This window comes from Solanum pennellii, chromosome 5 (genome assembly GCF_001406875.1).
Source record: "Solanum pennellii chromosome 5, SPENNV200".
Taxonomy (NCBI): Eukaryota; Viridiplantae; Streptophyta; class Magnoliopsida; order Solanales; family Solanaceae; genus Solanum; species Solanum pennellii.
In genome coordinates, this window is record NC_028641.1 from 77,229,463 (window position 1) to 77,246,587 (window position 17,125).

The following is a 17,125-nucleotide window of genomic DNA, read 5'->3' on the forward strand; positions in this document are numbered from 1 at the left end:
AAAAACTTGTAATACATATATAACATAGGCATACTACATATTGCAAACATCAATCATGTTCTTAGAGATACAAACCAAAGTAATTGATAAGACATTTATAATATATAATTTATTCATGAATAATACAAGTTCAACTCAATCTATAAATTATTGTCTTGCCTTTTGTTAGTCACGGTTTTTCATTGTGAATTTTCTCTTCTAATTCAACTTTAATATTGTGTAATACACTTTTAATGCAAATTTAATTCATTTTGTAGTTTGTTATTTGTTACTATTAGATTACTTGTTTAATTCATTATTGATATAAGCTTAATTCACTTTATAGATCATTGTCTGGTGTTTCATTAGTTACTTTTTTTTTATCCATTCATAATTATCTCTTCTAATTCAACTTTAATATTTATGTTATGCACTTTTAATACAAGTTCATTCATTTTGTTGTTTATTGGTTGATTTGTTATGATTGAATTGCTTGTTTAATTCATTATCAATACAAGTTATTCAATTTACAAATCGCATAGTGCTCTTTTGTTGGCTACATTTTGCATTCATGTTTAATTCGCTTATAATTAAACTTTAATATGAGTGTAATGCATTTTTAATTCAAGTTTAATTAATTTGACAATTTATTATGTCACTTCATTTGTTACGATTAAATTATTTGTCTAATTAATTATTTATACAAGTTTTATGTAATTTACGAATAAAAGAGTATTTAAAATAAGTAATTATTTTTTAAAAGAGATCCACTCAACATAAATTGTGGACAACAAGATCACAACATGAAGACTTGCGAAAATGCTAGATCTTATGATAAAGGATAAAGAAGGAAAAATGCACAAGTATCCTCTCAACCTATGCCCGAAATTCCAGAGACACACTTATATTATACTAAGGTCCTATTGCCCATTAGCTTATTTTATAAGTAATTTTTTACCCTTTTCGGCCTATGTGACACTAGCTTTAAAAAAAAAGTCAATCAACGTTGGGCCCACAAGATAGTGCCACGTAGGTCGAAAAGGGGTAGAAAATTATTTATAAGATAAGTTCAGGGGGATAATAGGACTTTAGTATAGTATAAGTGTGTCTCTGAGATTTTTTTATTTTTTATTTTTTTTATTTTTTGTCTCTGAGATTTCGGACATAGGTTGAGGGGGTACTTGTGAATTATCCCAATTAACAATAAGGAATAAAATCTTTTTTAATATTTTATTTTAGAAGTTGATTAGTTTAGTATAAGGATTATCATTTTTTGTCTTCTAGTTAAGTATTAACACATATCTAATATTATGAATGAATTATCAAAAAATATTCTAGTTGTATATTACTACAAAACATGTGTTAAAAATGCTATGTATAATTCATAAGTATTACATACAAATTACAAGTTGTGAGAAAAAAGTATTAAATGTGTACTAAAAATAGTTATAGTTCATTTTTATGACATATGTAAGTTTTAAGAAAATTTTAAACTGAAGCTTGCATTATGAATTAGTGTTGTCTTACAAATGTATTAAAGTTATTTTAAAATTATTTTAAATAAATATTGCTAAAAGTTGATAAAAATAGTAAAAATTAAAAGTATGCTTAAAAATGGTGATTATTAAATAAAAGACCATCATTTATGTAATTTTTTAAAGGGCAACTTTCACATATATCAAACAAAAAATTCATATTTGTATGCTATAGCAAACTTTGCATAATTGCGCTCCATAACAAACATAAAACTGTTTAATTTGCTATACATATACAATTGTATAATTCGTTGGCCTAAATTGTATAATTTGCTGGCCTATTTCGCTGCAATTGTATAATTTGTTTTGCATACAGTTGAATCGAATTAAAATGTATGTATATTGCATAATTATAAGTATATAGCAAGAAGATATATGTTTTTCTCGCTTTATACAAAAACAGAAACACAATATATACACTTCTGTTGTATAAAGCTAGAGAAAATTGTATTTCACTGCAATTGTATAATTCGCAATTGTATAATTCGTTGGCCTTTTTCTCTGCAATATTCGAATTAAAATGTTTGTAAATGTATAATTAAGTGTATAACACGAAGATATACATTTTTGCATGTGTATATACAATTTTCTCTCACTTTATACAAAACAGAAACAGAGCTATACACTTCTGTGTATAAAGCGAGAGAGGCGAGTGAGAATGGAGAGTGGCGAGCGAGATTTTTGGGAGAGAGACGCTGGCAAATTTTAGCTAATGTTTGCTATGGAGCACAATTAAATCAAACCCTAGCTATTTCATTTAATTTAGGTTATTAGTTTGCTATTATATACAATTTTCCCTTTTTTAAAGGAAAAATTACATAAATTAATACATTTTAAAAAATAATTACTGATTTTAGTGATACTTTTTGTTTATTACCATTTATAGCAATACTGTGATAAATCTGTAATATGTATTAAAATTGTATTATAAATGAATTAAAAGCGATCAAGTGAAAAAAAATATATTATTGCTATAAATGGTAAATATTTTATTATTATAGCACATTTATGTAAGTTTCCCTTTTTTAAATCGGTTATTTGTATAAAGATCACTTTATTATAAAACCCATTTGAGGCCCAACATGCTTAAGCCCATATCAAAAGGCCCATATTCAACTTTCCCCACTAAAAGAAAAATCATTGAACAGCGAAAGCTTGAGAGATCGATCGAAAATGGCGCAAGTTCCGAATTTGGATAATGCTCCGATAAATCTGAAATCTTTAAGGTACAATTACGTATGCATAATGATGTACTTCAATGTTTATGCACAATTTTTATCTTCAATTTGATTCAATTCTCTCAAAATTGACTTTACAGAGATCAATCACAGAAAGAGCTGATTACGATTTTGAAGAACGTGAGTTTCATTCCTTTTTTCTGCTGTTTTTTCGTAAATTTAACTGAAAAAAACGGAAATTTTTATTGATTGTTTGGTTGGAGTTGCAGATTAGAGGGAAAAAGTGTTTGGTGATTGATCCTAAGCTTGGAGGTTCACTCTCGCTTATTGTACAGAGCTCACTTCTCAAGGTAATTCTATCTCTCTGTTTTTATAATGAATTATTTACTTTACTGAGTTTGAGTTGAAATTTTGAGTTTTTGCACTGCATTTTTGGGGGTTATTGCAAATTTCTGTTGGGTTGAATATTTACATTATTTTTGAGTTTTTGAAAATTGAGTTATGAAATCGTTTTTTGTTGTTGGAGAACACCTCAAAATCAACACATTTTGCAAACTCAGTACAATGGTTTAGTTGTATTTTTTTGAAATTTTAGTACTCTGTCTGTCTCTAGAACAATGGTGGGTTATATCAAATCACAAGTTTTATGTCTAGTCAAATATTGATTGTTGGAAAACAAAAGAATTCCAATAGTGATTCCTAGTTTGTTGAGTTTAAATATATTTATTTAATTAATTTTTATGGTCCGAGCCAACTTGCATGCCTCGACTTATCCACGGGTACATATTATCTCTCAGTCTCACTAGCACATATACCTGATAACTTTGCCTTACCAAAGCCTAGACGAGTGTAGATATATCTCCTTTATTTTTACTTTTTGCATCTATCCGAAACAACCTCTTGGGACCTTTCCATATCCTGCACATAGCAGAATCTAAAGTGCACCAGCACTGTCCTTTGTGTTTTGGGTTATGATTAAGACGATGAATTGATGCTAGAGAAAGAACGTTGTATGAATTGTAAAATTCTACAGTTCACTAAGGAAAAGAGTTCAATGAGTTTGCTGTGACATTGGGTGGAAAACATGTTGATTCCATGAACTAGCTTCTTTTTTCACACTTTTTTCTTTTCGGTGTTTTTCACACCTATAAACAGGAGCATGGGGCTGAATTGCGACATCTTAATGCGGAACCAGTTCAAACTGATTGCACAAAAGTAGTCTATCTAGTCCGAGCCCAGCTTGACTTGATGAAGTTCATTTGCTCACACATCCATCATGATATTTCTAAAGGGATTCAAAGGGAGTATTTTGTTTATTTTGTCCCTCGTCGTGCAGTTGTATGTGAGAAGGTTAGCCTTTTTGTTAACATCAAAGGTAAACTTCTGTTGGATTTAGTTTGGTATGCATTTCTCATTAACAATTGTATGCAATCCTGACAGATACTCGAGGAAGAAAAAATTCATCACTTATTAACTATAGGCGAGTATCCCCTTTATCTGATTCCGCTGGATGAGGATGTATTATCCTTTGAACTTGATGTTGCTTACAAAGTACGTCTGTTTCTCACAGTTTGATCCAAAGAAAAATTATTTTACCTTTTTTAAAGATTAGCATATGTAAAAATATTTTCATTTATATGACAGGAGCACCTAGTTGATGGTGACACTACCTCCCTGTGGCACATAGCAAAAGCTATCCACAAACTTGAGGTGCTTTTTATGTTTACTCGATAGAACTAACTACTATTTGAATAGGCTTCATTCTTTTTTTTTTTTGGAGAAGTAGATTCAGCATAAATATTTTCTAACGGCTTTTTGGTTATTGATAAATGTAGTTTTCCTTTGGGCTTATTCCAAATGTGAGGGCCAAAGGGAAAGCATCAGTTCGTGTGGCTGACATTTTAAATCGGATGCAGTCGGAAGAACCAGTGAACACATCTGAGGTAACTCAAAATCTTAATCCACTAGAATAAACCATACTTCAAAATATGTGGGCACCATAAATTGTCACAAATTAATATCAATTTACTCTTTTACAGCAGACGGGTGTGCCTGAAATAAATACTATCATACTTTTGGACAGAGAGGTAGCACACCTTCTTTCTTCCACTCAGCCCTTCTCCTCCTCCTCTCTCATTATATTTCATATAATGTAGTTGTAAAAACATAAGATTGCTGTGTGACCTCATGGGTTATTTGGTAAAGATGAGACTTAATTCTAGGATTATGTTAAAGGTTCATGCTAGTTTATCATATTATGTTTTGAACAAATTGTTGTTGCTTCCCTTTCTAGAATAGGTAGTTGCCGTTCTATTGTGTAAGGTATGCGTGTGTGTGTTGTGAGGGAGAGAGAGAGAGAGTGTTTTGACAGAAAAACATAGGTGAAAGAATATGCTGGAAAGATGAAGTTCATCTTATCATACTCTTTCAACTTGCTCTTTAATTGCCTCGTATTCAAAGAGTTAATAGTTCCGCTGGTCTAATCTTGCTACTTGGTATAGTTTTATTCCTTGTATCTTTTCCATATGATCAATTAAGTTCTCTACTGCTTTGGTTTTATTCGTACTTCTTCAACCTTCATGGTTGTGGAAATACTATAGTTACTTGGTTTGGTTAGTGTGTCTTGAGTTGTGTGGAGCAATATTCTTGTTGCCTTTATATCCATTTGTCACTATTGCTTAAAGACTTTCCTGGTATTGTGCAGGTGGATATGATCACTCCAATGTGTTCGCAGTTAACATATGAAGGGCTGTTGGATGAGGTAAAACTGATATTCTTAGAATTGCTGTGGATCTGTGTTGTTAGAATAATGTCTAGGCAGCTGTTCGTGGTTGTGTAATGTGTCTGCAGCTTCTAGAGCAATAAACAGACTAATATATGCTGTGAATATTTTTAAAGCTGTCTCTAATAGGCTTCTTGCAGTTTCTTGGTATCAATAATGGTGCTGTGGAACTAGATTCATCTATTATGGGTGTCCAGCAAGAAGGCAAGAAAATAAAGGTTCCCCTTAATTCAAGGTAAACTAGTTGTCCTCACAGGTTACAAGAATGTTACTTTACCTTTTTCATCCTAAAGAAAAAAGAACATTATGCCTTTTGAGGATAATGATGAAATATTAATGATGTAAATTGGGGTGTATAAAATTTACAACATACCCGGTTAATCCCACAAGTGGAGTGCATAAAATTTAGAGAAAAATAAATTCTTGTGTGATTTTTAGTGATATACTTCATGTTTCTTTTATGTGTGAAATGATAATTTCCTCAACTATTATGCATGCAGTTTCTTCTGTTATAAGGTATCCTCTCATATACACTGCAGGTCTTTGTATGTCCATCAATATAGTCAGATGTGACCACTGGAGAGATATACTACATCTTTTCTCTTTTTAAAACAAAGAGAGTGTTCTTATTTTGACCTTCTCTCCGCGTCTAAGATGTTTTATTTCTTTGTTCTGAACTTTTAATTCTTTGCCTTTGTAGTGACAAATTGTTCAAAGAGATACGGGATCAGAACTTTGAAGTTGTCGTCCAGGTTGATTTATTTTCTCTCCAATTTTTTTAACAACCAAGTCTAGGTGACTTCAGCATACATATCAATCTATGATGTCCTATCATAAGATTCAGTGCTCATCTTCTTTCCTTGGTCTTCTGCTTCTTTAATTGTCATTTGCAGTGTGATTGCAGGTTCTACGTCAAAAAGCAACTTCCATGAAGCAAGATTACACAGAAATGCAGACCACGGTTCGTCAATAATCGTAGATGTGCATGTCTTATCTTTGCTAGTTCAATAATTGACTTCTGTGTTACGTTTTATACTATATGCAGAACCAAACAGTTTCCGAATTGAAGGATTTTGTCAAAAAGCTTAACTCATTGCCGGAAATGACAGTAAGAGTTATTTCTAATGTTTGATTCTACAACGATCATAATGGTATTAACAATGTTATAACATTATTGTCTTTCTGTTCCAGAGACACATAAATCTTGGTCAGCATTTAACTACGTTTACATCCAAACCTTCATTCCTTGCCCGACTTGATATGGAGCAAACTCTTGTCGAGGCTGAAAGCTATGATATGTGAGTAAAATGAAACTTTTCATTCTAATGATTGATGACTTTGGTAGTTTTAGACCATATCCACCTTTCAGCTTTCTCTTAAATATTCAACGGTACTCAGAAGTCTCTGTTCCACCAAGTGCTTGGCTTCAAATGTTGGATGACTGTAAATGCAAGTCCAGTTTTTGTTGGCAAGAAAGATCCTTTGCATGCATGATATGATGCCATTTAGTAGTTTATTGTGTGTTTGTGAGCAAGGGTGTGCTCCAGTACTCCTTTCTCCTTTTTTTTCTTTTTATTATGTGGTAAAGAAACATGATTATTATTCAATCAGTAAGCAAACAAGCATATACAGCTGCAGATCACTCTTGGCCAGTCCACATCAAACCAACCTAGAGAGAAAATGATGAATTTTTCTCAACAAATGCTACTGCCAGTGCAGAAAATAACCATGTAGAGAAAAATGCCTGCAAGACCATCAACTCCTGTCTTGCACTTAAATCAACAGCTTTCTTGCCATTTGCAGAATTCATGAGAATTAATATTGTTTCTATTGAATTCCTTGAAATTTTGATTTTATTGTCTCCTTGCTTTTCAAGTAATGGTTGTCCATTGGAGGAAAGGATGATAAAAGTGATATATATGAGCTGGAGGTGCAAGAGAGGGGAAGGGATCTGGCTTTACCCTTTTCCTTTTCTTCCGAGGTGAATGTTTTTAATGTTCTATTTGCTTACTCTTTCCTCACTGAGTAAATGCAGATGCTTTGAGTACATTGAAGAGATGATCCATAAGCAGGAACCACTTATTAATGTTCTACGTCTTCTCATCTTGTTCTCAATAACAAATTCAGGGTTGCCCAAGAAGAATTTTGACTATTTGAGGCAAGTGTAGCTGTTTTATCTATGCTTTGACATGGCTTCCATGCTTTGAGTATCACCACATGAACCTCTAATTGACATATTGAGTTTCTGCACTTTTTGTTAGACGGGAACTGCTTCACAGCTATGGTTTTGAGCATATAGCAACCTTGAATAATTTGGAGAAGTCTGGATTACTTAAAAAACAGGTTCATTCATGGGATTTCATCAAAGATTTTGCAATATTAAATCAGTGAAATTTGTCTGCACTATTTTCTCTATTAACTTTCTTCATGATTGCAGGAGACTAAAAGCAACTGGATAACAATTAAACGTGCTCTGCGACTTGTAGTGGAGGATACTGATACTGCTAAGTACGATATTATTTTGAGCTTGATAAAAGATGTTCTCTCTTTCCTCTCTTGAAACTTGAAGAATATGGCCATGGACTTAAAAAGGGTTCTTGCACAGCTGTCATTATTATCACTGCCTCACCAGTGCAATCATTTTTAACATCTACTTTGATCTCTGACAAATACAGTCCCAACGATATCTCCTATGTCTTCTCTGGGTATGCACCTCTCAGTATTCGCCTAGTTCAACATGCAATTCGATCTGGGTGGTGAGTCCTTTTCCCTAAGAATTTCTGTGTTATGTTGCCCGTCTTAATATACCTAATTCGAATAAATTGTTGTTTTCTATGAATCTGGCTGCTTTAATGATTTTGACAAGATTCCTTGTGATTCACCGGGAGACGATACTTCTATTTATATAACCCTAGAGTTGGCCTCCATTTCATTGAAAAGTAGTCATGAATTAAGTCTTTGCAAGAAAAGTTTAGTAATTCCTCTTTTTGCACTTAAAAATCTAACCACTGTTTTATCAATTGATTTGCTTCCTCCACGGTCCACCACATGGGTGTCTACTCAATCTCAGCAAATGTAATTTGGAACAGAGTGACATATTTCTTTAGTACAATCCACAATTTATGATGTCTGAAAAATTTTATATGCAGGCGACCTATTGAAGAAATATTGAAGTTGCTGCCAGGTCCACACTCAGATATTAAGAGGGTAAGCTTTTAGCTTTCTGTTCATAATTTGTTCTTCACATGGATTTTTCCATTTTTGTTTGTCATCTCATGATGGCATACAACTCTTAATCTGTTATTTTTGCTTGTTTATCTGCAGGGTGGATTTTCCAGTAGTCCATCGCTGGACTCATTAAACGGGTCTTTGCATAACTCAGACAAGTATGTACCAAAGAACATCCACTAACTGGCCTTGTAGTAATTCTTCCTATAGAACAGTCAAAAGAAAGTAAATGTTAGTTTTTAGATGCATTTCCATCATTACCAAAAGTAGAAAAGCTACTAAATGGAGAAAAGTCTGTTTAGTTGTGAACTTGAGGTGATATTGATAAGACGAAGCGAGGTAAATAATGGTGGACTTGGGTTGTGTGGTCAGACCCAAAAAAGAAATTAAGTTAGAGGGACACCCAGTGGCCAGCGATGGCTGCTCTAATATCATTATGCTGTAGAAACTACTAGTTCTCCCTAACCCTTATGTCTCCTTTAAGCTGTTATTGTTTTGTTGCACCTTATTATTCTATTCTGTCTTTGCATTTGAAAAGTTGCTGGACCTTATATTGTCATGATGCTAATTTATGCAAAGCATATGGCTTAAAATTTCTTTTATCATCTCTTGGAAGTTCAAAAACGTTCTAATATCATTGCTGATAATATTCCAGAGTTGTTGATGGAAGGCGTTCTTTGGTTCTTGTCGTTTTCATTGGTGGAGTAACATCTGCAGAGATCTCTGCTCTTCGCTTCCTGAGCGCCCAGGTCAGTCTACTAAGCCTTAATCATGTAAATTTCCCAGCTCTCGTTGGAAACACGCTATGGAAAAAGAACTCAAAAGATAAATTACAATGTTGTACTGTTACAGGAAGGGATGGCATATGACATAATTGTAGCAACTACAAAAATTGTCAATGGAAGCACATTGACAGAAACATTTGTGGAGAAATTGGGATGATCTGCTAAGACTTATTTGGTCGATTATCTCTGGGGAATCTCACCTGCTTGCGCGATAGGGACCCATAGTTTTTGATGCTACATTTTTATATACATGTGAGAAGATCAAGTAGACTTATCGTTCCCTCTCGTGGCAGTTGTCAACACTATTTCTGCTCGGACTTGTAACGAACACAGTTATGTTTTCTTTATTAAGGTATTGGCTAAGAACGCCCTGTGTGCTTTCGAGTGGTAGGAAGATTGAAGTGTGATGAGTTTGTTTATCTAAATTATGTTTGGTTCTTTTGAGCAATTTAAGAGAACATGGTGTGCTTATTTATTCTCTCTTTTCAACCTGTATGTTGTTAGTTTTTTTCTTTTTTGATACGAAGGCAACGTTCTCCAACAAAGGCGATTTTATACTACAGATCCAATATTCATTATACGTAACCAATTCCCATGTACATTGGGAGATTTTAACTTCCCTCATTCCTTTTTACTGAACATAATGATTGATGCAAATCGTACTAATTTTTATATAGTATACAAAATTACACAAATCAATCCCAAAAAATGCTACTAGTAACTACACACACTTCACACATAACATCATTAAAATATCATCCCTTGGAAACAATTGTTCTGAAACCACCTTCAAATGGGATTTTTATGTCTGAATCATTTTGCATCTCACATCTGCAACAAGATGGCGAATATGAGGCGCGTACCATTTCACTCTCTCGACATGTTCTACTGTTACGTCCCAGTCATGACCTGATAACAGCAAAAACGTTCGATTAGCTATCTAACTTTCCCATACAAGTTACTAACTAGCCATGGTTGAGCAGCAAGAATGTAAGGTAGTCATGTTGTTACAAGGTTGGGATATTATACCTTCAGATCTAGCAATTTCTTGGATTGACTGGGAAACATAGTTTGTCCAGATATGTTCTTCGGAATCTTTGACATTGCCATGGATGTGCAATATACCTCCCTCGTCTCTGTGTTTCACACATTAGGTTAGGGAGTAAATCGACAAGAGACTAGCAGTTCGAGGAAGCTAATGCAAATAAAAGTAATGTGTGTTATGACTGAATACTGAAACAACCTCGAGGTAGGGGTAAGGTTTGTGTACCTCTTACTCTCCCAATACTCCACTTGCGGGATTACACTCGTATGTTGTTGCTATGACAGAATATCTCAGGTATTACATTCGACAAACAATTTATCAAATTCCCTATTTTTTGTTCAATTATTACAAAGAGAGAATTTAAGAACTAAACAAGAAATAGAGGATTTCACATGAATATCACTTGCAAATAGGTTTTTTTTTCCTCATTTGTCCATAGCAAAACGAGAGACGAGAACAGCTAAATAAACCACACAGTATTTCCACTATCAAACATCTTAGTCTTCTCTATGAATCGATTTATTAGTATATTGATATAATTTTCAAGATAAATTATACCTTAATGCTCTGACAGCGGTAAGCCAACTACCCTCGCTTGTAGGAATGAGACCGAGACACACTCTATCAGCTACACCCTGCAAGTGAACAAACATTCAGTTCGGAAGTATTAACGCAACATAATAATAAGCCATTCAAAGGATGAAACACAAGAATCAAAGTAAGCGAGCGAAATCAATAGTCAAGACAAGCTAGTTGATTTGTCATGATGAGACATGAATGAATAAAATATATTTACAAGGTAAGAAAGTAGAAGGAATTGGCAATAATCGAAGTTGCATACTTTTGGCGCTGTAATTCGATTATCTCCTTCGAGTAATACACAGCGGTCAGCAACAAGATTAGCTTCAAGATTATGACGAAGTGCCTCAACTGCATGCGGATTCCATTCACAAGCATACACAAGCCTGGCTTTGGCCCTAAGAAAGTACATAACACACACAGTAAATCTCTGATATGCTACTAAGAAAAGAACAAAGGTAAGATTAGCTACTCAAGAATTTTAGGCATTAGGACCAAACAATGAATTGCTTCAAGACGATAAAATATTTACTTCCTCGTGCAAAAGCAAAATCTCCTTGAGATGTGAATAGTGAAGTTTTAAGAAGTTACAAAATTAATAGCAATCAAGTATCGAACTCTTTTGGTCCTCGAGGTTTACACAAAGGTAGAGAATGAAATGGTTTTGATAATGCATCATTCACAAAATAACAACACGGTGATTCTAAAACAAAAAGTATCACCTCACTAGGAAGGGCAGCACAAAATATCCAATGCCAGCAAATAAATCTACTATAACTTCGTCTTTGCAGTCAAAGTGGCCCATCCGAAGCTTCTCAGAGAGATTACCCCATGAAAACATGCACTTAGTAGCATCAAAAGAATAAAGAATTCCATTTTCTCGGTGGTTGACCCAACCATTATCTCCAACAAGTATCTCTAAAGTACTGTCCCGTGTACCAGTTGGTGCAACTCGCCCCTAAAATATTTATCACACACTATTATCACATAGGCAACAAAATCAATCAAGTAGAAGTGCAACGAAAATTTTTAGAACTTAGGAGAAGCAAGTAGACCTTCTGTTTGTGCCTCAACTACTACCTAGAATAGCAGTTCTTCAGGAGCAAGAAAACATTCTATGACACCACTAACACTTCAAGAAGCTGGGGCGGGGTGTGGGAGGGGCTATTCACTGTGCTATAGAAGTTCTGGAAGAAGACTAGATATATTTAACATGCTACTCCCTCAATTACAAGTTCAATATCAGAAAAAAAAATATTTTAAAGTTTGTTGTAATTACACATTGACGAGATCTCTCATATTACCCAATAATAAGAGAAAAGCAACATCACACGTTTATACCAACTTGTCATCATTGTTGAATTGTGAAATCAACTCATATAAAAGCTAAACTATTAGAGATAACACTTTTATTTACTTAATTATGTCTTCAACACACCTCCCTACGTGCGGAGTTGATTCTTTTTCATGAACCAATCAACCTGATTTGATAATGAATTGGGGTGAAACTTGAGTAGAAGACTTTTGCATGCTACAGTACCATATCAAAATTGTGCAACTAAGTCATTAAAGAAACCTCACATCCTCCAGTTATCTACACCAACCCCCACCCCATCCCCATCCCCACAAAAGAAAAGAAAAAAAAAAGGAACACCTTTTGGTTTCTCATCTAGAAGTAAGCAAAAAGAGGCCTTCAGAATCAGCTTAAAATTGAATTTCACGCATCGAGTTCATGGACAAGGAGAATAATTTGAAGAAGGTCAGTAGGAAACAAACATCAAAAGGCCGTTTCTCAAAAGTTAAAAACACAGATAAAAGAAAAGGTGCTCACTACATCCAATTACATTAAACACTTGAGCAGTAATGGAAGTACGACTAATAAATGGCATACAATAGTATTCCAACAAGGTGTTGGATCATATCTTGCACAAATAATTAAACATGCATAATTATTGTGAGTACAGTATCCATAATATTTAGCAAGATAAGTAAAAGAAAGTGCATGCTTGAGTTCACCAAAAGATATGAGTACTTCTGTCTAAAATGCACAGTAACTAAAAGCATGCACTATAATACTGCAAAGTTCTAACCATAATTAAGTAATAAATAATCACTAACTTACTTGTCGAGCAAGGCGAATAGCCCCCAGGGATTTTGCGACGATAAACCAAAGCTCTTGTCCAATCAAGTCCCATGCTGAATCCTTGAAGGATGTTAAAGGAAGCACGACAATATCACCAAGTCGTTCCCATCTAAGGAGAGAAAGTATTTTAACTTGTCACCTTATGTTGAAGACTTAGGAAATAATAATTAGTTAACTGTTCTCAGATAAAAGAAGTGAAAGAAAACATAAAATGAGACCTTGAAGGTAACTCCTCTAGAAGTTGCAATGGCAGGCCTCGGTCACTTAGCAAAGAGCCTACAGCTTCCTTCATCACTTTGAATGGAGAATGTGAAGCCTTTTTAACTTTGACGATTTCATCAGCTAGTATAGTTGCTCCACATTCAATCAGAATGTTCAAGGCTATCATGCAGGTATCTTTCTCTGATTGACAAACAGATTCGGAAACACCTTCCAGATTGTTTCTCTGGTTGAATAACGCACGAAAATTTTCTGTAATGGGGAAACAAATATCTTTTCCATCTTCCTGCGAATGGGCTTTTCTCCCGAGATCTAACCATCCGAGTTTTTTCAACATATCCTTTGCCATTTTGGCATCTTTCTTTTTGAGCCGAAGAACCCAATGGGAAGCAACCATCTGACTTCTAGCAATTCCAGAATCTATACCCTCTGAATTCTGATGAAAGCTTCCATTTGTTACTGCTTCCACTGCATTCTGTGGGGAACAAAAGGAAACGTTCATTTCTCCCATTATTTTTTCTTCTTGGCAAATGGCATGCATATTTTCTTCATGTAAATGGATGGAACTTTCTATTAATGATATCAAAGGTAACAGATTTATTTTCACTGGTGCACTGAACTTTGTTCCAAATGCATAACAGGCTGCCCCACCACCAATCATGATTAGGTCAGTATCAACAATATTTGCTGTACAACGAACAAACAGGCCTTCACCAATCGAACTGATAGAAATATGCTTCCACCCATGAGATTCCAGATTGAAAAATGATAATCTCTGATTATGTTGACTAACAGGACACCCTCCAATAATCCCGAGGTATTTCTTATAAATAAACATAGAATGGGAAAATTTTGCTGATGGTGGTCTACCAATCATATTTTCCTTCTTCCATACACATGTTTTCACGTCAAAACTATACAGGTCCCCTAGAGCCTTCTGCCCATCATATCCCCCAAATACAAATATTTGAGTCCCATATGCTGCCATTGAATGAGAATGGCGTGCAGATGGCAAATCCCCTTGAACTTGTATTTCGCTCCATTCAATGTTTTGTGTGTCGAAGACATACAGTGATGAGAATATCATATCATTGTGAATTCCCCCAAATACATAAATTCTTGAACCTACAGCAGCTGCAGCATGTCTATGCCTGTACCGCACAACAGTAACTGACCGTATTAGAGTGTTCGGTTAAAAAACAAATTATATATAAGAGATTCTAACACGAGTATATAAAGAGTATGTAACTCTCAAAGATAATATTTCTGCTAAAGAAGACACCAAAATATAAATCAGGACCAGTTCAAATGGTGAAAATAACATGATTAAATGCTATAAATTCTTGCCACTGAATGGAGGAGTCTACAAAACAAAATAAGTTGGTACAAACTAACGAACTTGACATTCACCCAACAAGGTATAGGAAATAGATATAGATAAGAAACACTTCGTATAGTAGCCATTGAAGCAAATATAACACAAACAGCACCTTGGGAGGAATGGAGTGCCTGAACACTCTAACAGCCTCCAATTCTTTTTTGTCACGTTGAAAACCCACACATCGTTCAGAATATTTGAAGGGTCAGCTCTTCCTCCAATCACATACATTGCATCTCCAATCATGGATGATGTATGTCCCACGCGTGGACATGGGGCATCCAAAACATCAATCATCTCCATCCTTCCACATTCTAGATCAAGAAGCAATAGATCACATCTTCGTGCATGCCTACCCATTCCTCCAAAGCCACCAAATATGAGAACCTTCTTTTTATCTACATCATCAATGGTAGAAGCAGAGTGACCCCAGAGAAATAGCCTTTCAATTGATTCACCAGAAATCACCAATTTAACAGTGTGTAGGTTGATATCAGGGGCTACTTCTGATCCTGTCAATTAATTAAATATTAGGACTTGTTGTCACATTCAAGGGAATGTATCCTGCAATCGAACATACACTAGCGGTCAGAGTACTACCACACTTATGCAATTGAAGCAATTAACCAGAGCTGTACGGGTATATAAATAATACATACAAATTTTGAAGGCAATGAAATAAAGAGAATATAGGAGTCACGATGCTGAAACATGGCATAAGTCAGGTGGACCGTGGACTCAATTATGGGTATATATATCCAATGAGTGTGTGCAAGTGTTTAGTATGGCAATATGCAAGCTTTTTTGCTTAGTTTCAATTTTGAAGAATCCACATTAAATACTCATACGAGTCACAACTTTTCAACACGAGCACATCAAGGCAAATGAGTACCTATATATTGTGATGGAAGGTGCCTGCTACAGCCACAATAAGATTTAATGCAAATTGTACTAGGTGGAAGTTCTGTGCTTTCCTTTAATTATAACATCTTGACGGATCAATAAGATGATATCAAACAAAATCACAAGTATGATCAACTTACACTCTACAAAATGCTAAAAACACAGGAAAACTAGATTCACAACCCATGATAAAGCAGCAACATTATGTGATCCGTGAAATATACATAATCAATGTCTTGTAGAAACACCAAAAAAAAAAAACTCCTATCCATAAACTACAGAAGCAAAATTGGTCTGATATCTGATGTGGAATCAATTAGTCTGAGATTGAGAACAATTACCGGAATAAGAATCATCAAAGTCTCTCCTTTTAGCATTTCCATTTCCACTAACACCATTAACCAAAGAATTTTCCAACAAATCAGAATCATCACAGTCCACTTCTCCATTACTAATCTGTGAACCCAAAAACCCATTTTTCAACAATATATCAAGGAAATTATCAGTTCTTTTTCTATTAACCTCCATCTTCTCATTTGCTAACTCAACAAGATACTTAACATACTCAGAAGACACCATTATCTTCTCAGTATCCCCTAATGGCACTTCCAATCGTATCGAACATCGTATAGCAATAATCACTCTTTTATTAACACTAGTAATACCACTCTCCCTAAACCCCGACGAAATAGCTAAAGAAACCAAAAATTGAGCTGCCTCAATATCCTTACACTCCACTGCGATAATCAAAGGTTCAAATCTGAACACAAGGCTATGTAAATCAGCAACGTCAGTAACACTTTTTACTGGTTGAATTGATTTAGATGGAAAAATATGCGATAAAATCAAATGGGGTTCAATTGGGTCGTGAGAAATGAAGACCCATTTGCCTCCTTTAGCTTTTTTTTTGGTGGGATTGGTTATGGGGTTGATAGGTTGTGAAAGAATGGAGATACGGCCAGAACAAGAACTGGTAGTGAAATACGAAGGATGTGAGTTAAGAGTGTTGAGTAAAGGGATAATTGGTGCGTCTATGTTGCCTTTTGGTGATTTATCTGGTTCTGGTGAATTCATGGAAGATAAAGCTGCTAACTTTCTCTTCTCAAACTCCATTGATGCAGATTCTTGTTCTTTGCTCAGTTGCAGAATTAGGGTTTAAGCAATAGAGAAGATGATGATTTGGGGTTTAGGGTTTATTTTCATTTTGGGCTTGAATGAGTTCGGGTTTTGGGCTTTGGGCCTGGCCTATACATTTGTTTAATTTGGGCCTCAATATTATAACTTAAAGGAAGGACACTCAAATATCGTTTACTAACTACTTTTCGGTCTTATCTTTAATTAATAGTCATTATCGTGAAATTTCGTATTGCA

General features: G+C 34.7%; 2 protein-coding genes across 3 annotated transcripts; one reads left to right on the plus strand and one right to left on the minus strand.

Moving 5' to 3' along the window:
* Window positions 1–2,623: 2,623 nt before the first annotated feature.
* LOC107020398 (vacuolar protein-sorting-associated protein 33 homolog) lies at window positions 2,624–9,958 on the plus strand. Of its 2 annotated transcripts, none has more exons than XM_015220743.2 (22): window positions 2,624–2,740; window positions 2,833–2,872; window positions 2,962–3,042; window positions 3,848–4,042; window positions 4,133–4,243; window positions 4,337–4,402; window positions 4,528–4,635; window positions 4,732–4,779; window positions 5,397–5,453; window positions 5,615–5,709; window positions 6,175–6,226; window positions 6,379–6,435; window positions 6,520–6,582; window positions 6,666–6,772; window positions 7,510–7,632; window positions 7,736–7,817; window positions 7,912–7,982; window positions 8,150–8,230; window positions 8,624–8,681; window positions 8,799–8,860; window positions 9,358–9,451; window positions 9,555–9,958. In XM_015220743.2, exons 1-22 carry the CDS (start codon window positions 2,688–2,690, stop codon window positions 9,642–9,644), a joined length of 1,794 nt encoding a protein of 597 aa, XP_015076229.1. In that variant the 5' UTR covers window positions 2,624–2,687; the 3' UTR covers window positions 9,645–9,958. The 2 variants fall into 2 exon arrangements, with proteins under 2 accessions (XP_015076229.1, XP_015076230.1); XM_015220744.2 differs by having other exon boundaries at window positions 4,735–4,779.
* Window positions 9,959–10,084: 126 nt separating this feature from the next.
* Window positions 10,085–16,922, minus strand: LOC107020397 (tRNA wybutosine-synthesizing protein 2/3/4). Its single transcript, XM_015220742.2, has 9 exons — window positions 16,096–16,922; window positions 14,964–15,363; window positions 13,473–14,624; window positions 13,234–13,363; window positions 11,834–12,069; window positions 11,374–11,509; window positions 11,091–11,167; window positions 10,517–10,623; window positions 10,085–10,396 (listed from the first exon to the last, which is right to left on the minus strand). Exons 1-9 carry the CDS (start codon window positions 16,865–16,867, stop codon window positions 10,290–10,292), a joined length of 3,117 nt encoding a protein of 1,038 aa, XP_015076228.1. The 5' UTR covers window positions 16,868–16,922; the 3' UTR covers window positions 10,085–10,289.
* Window positions 16,923–17,125: the final 203 nt, after the last annotated feature.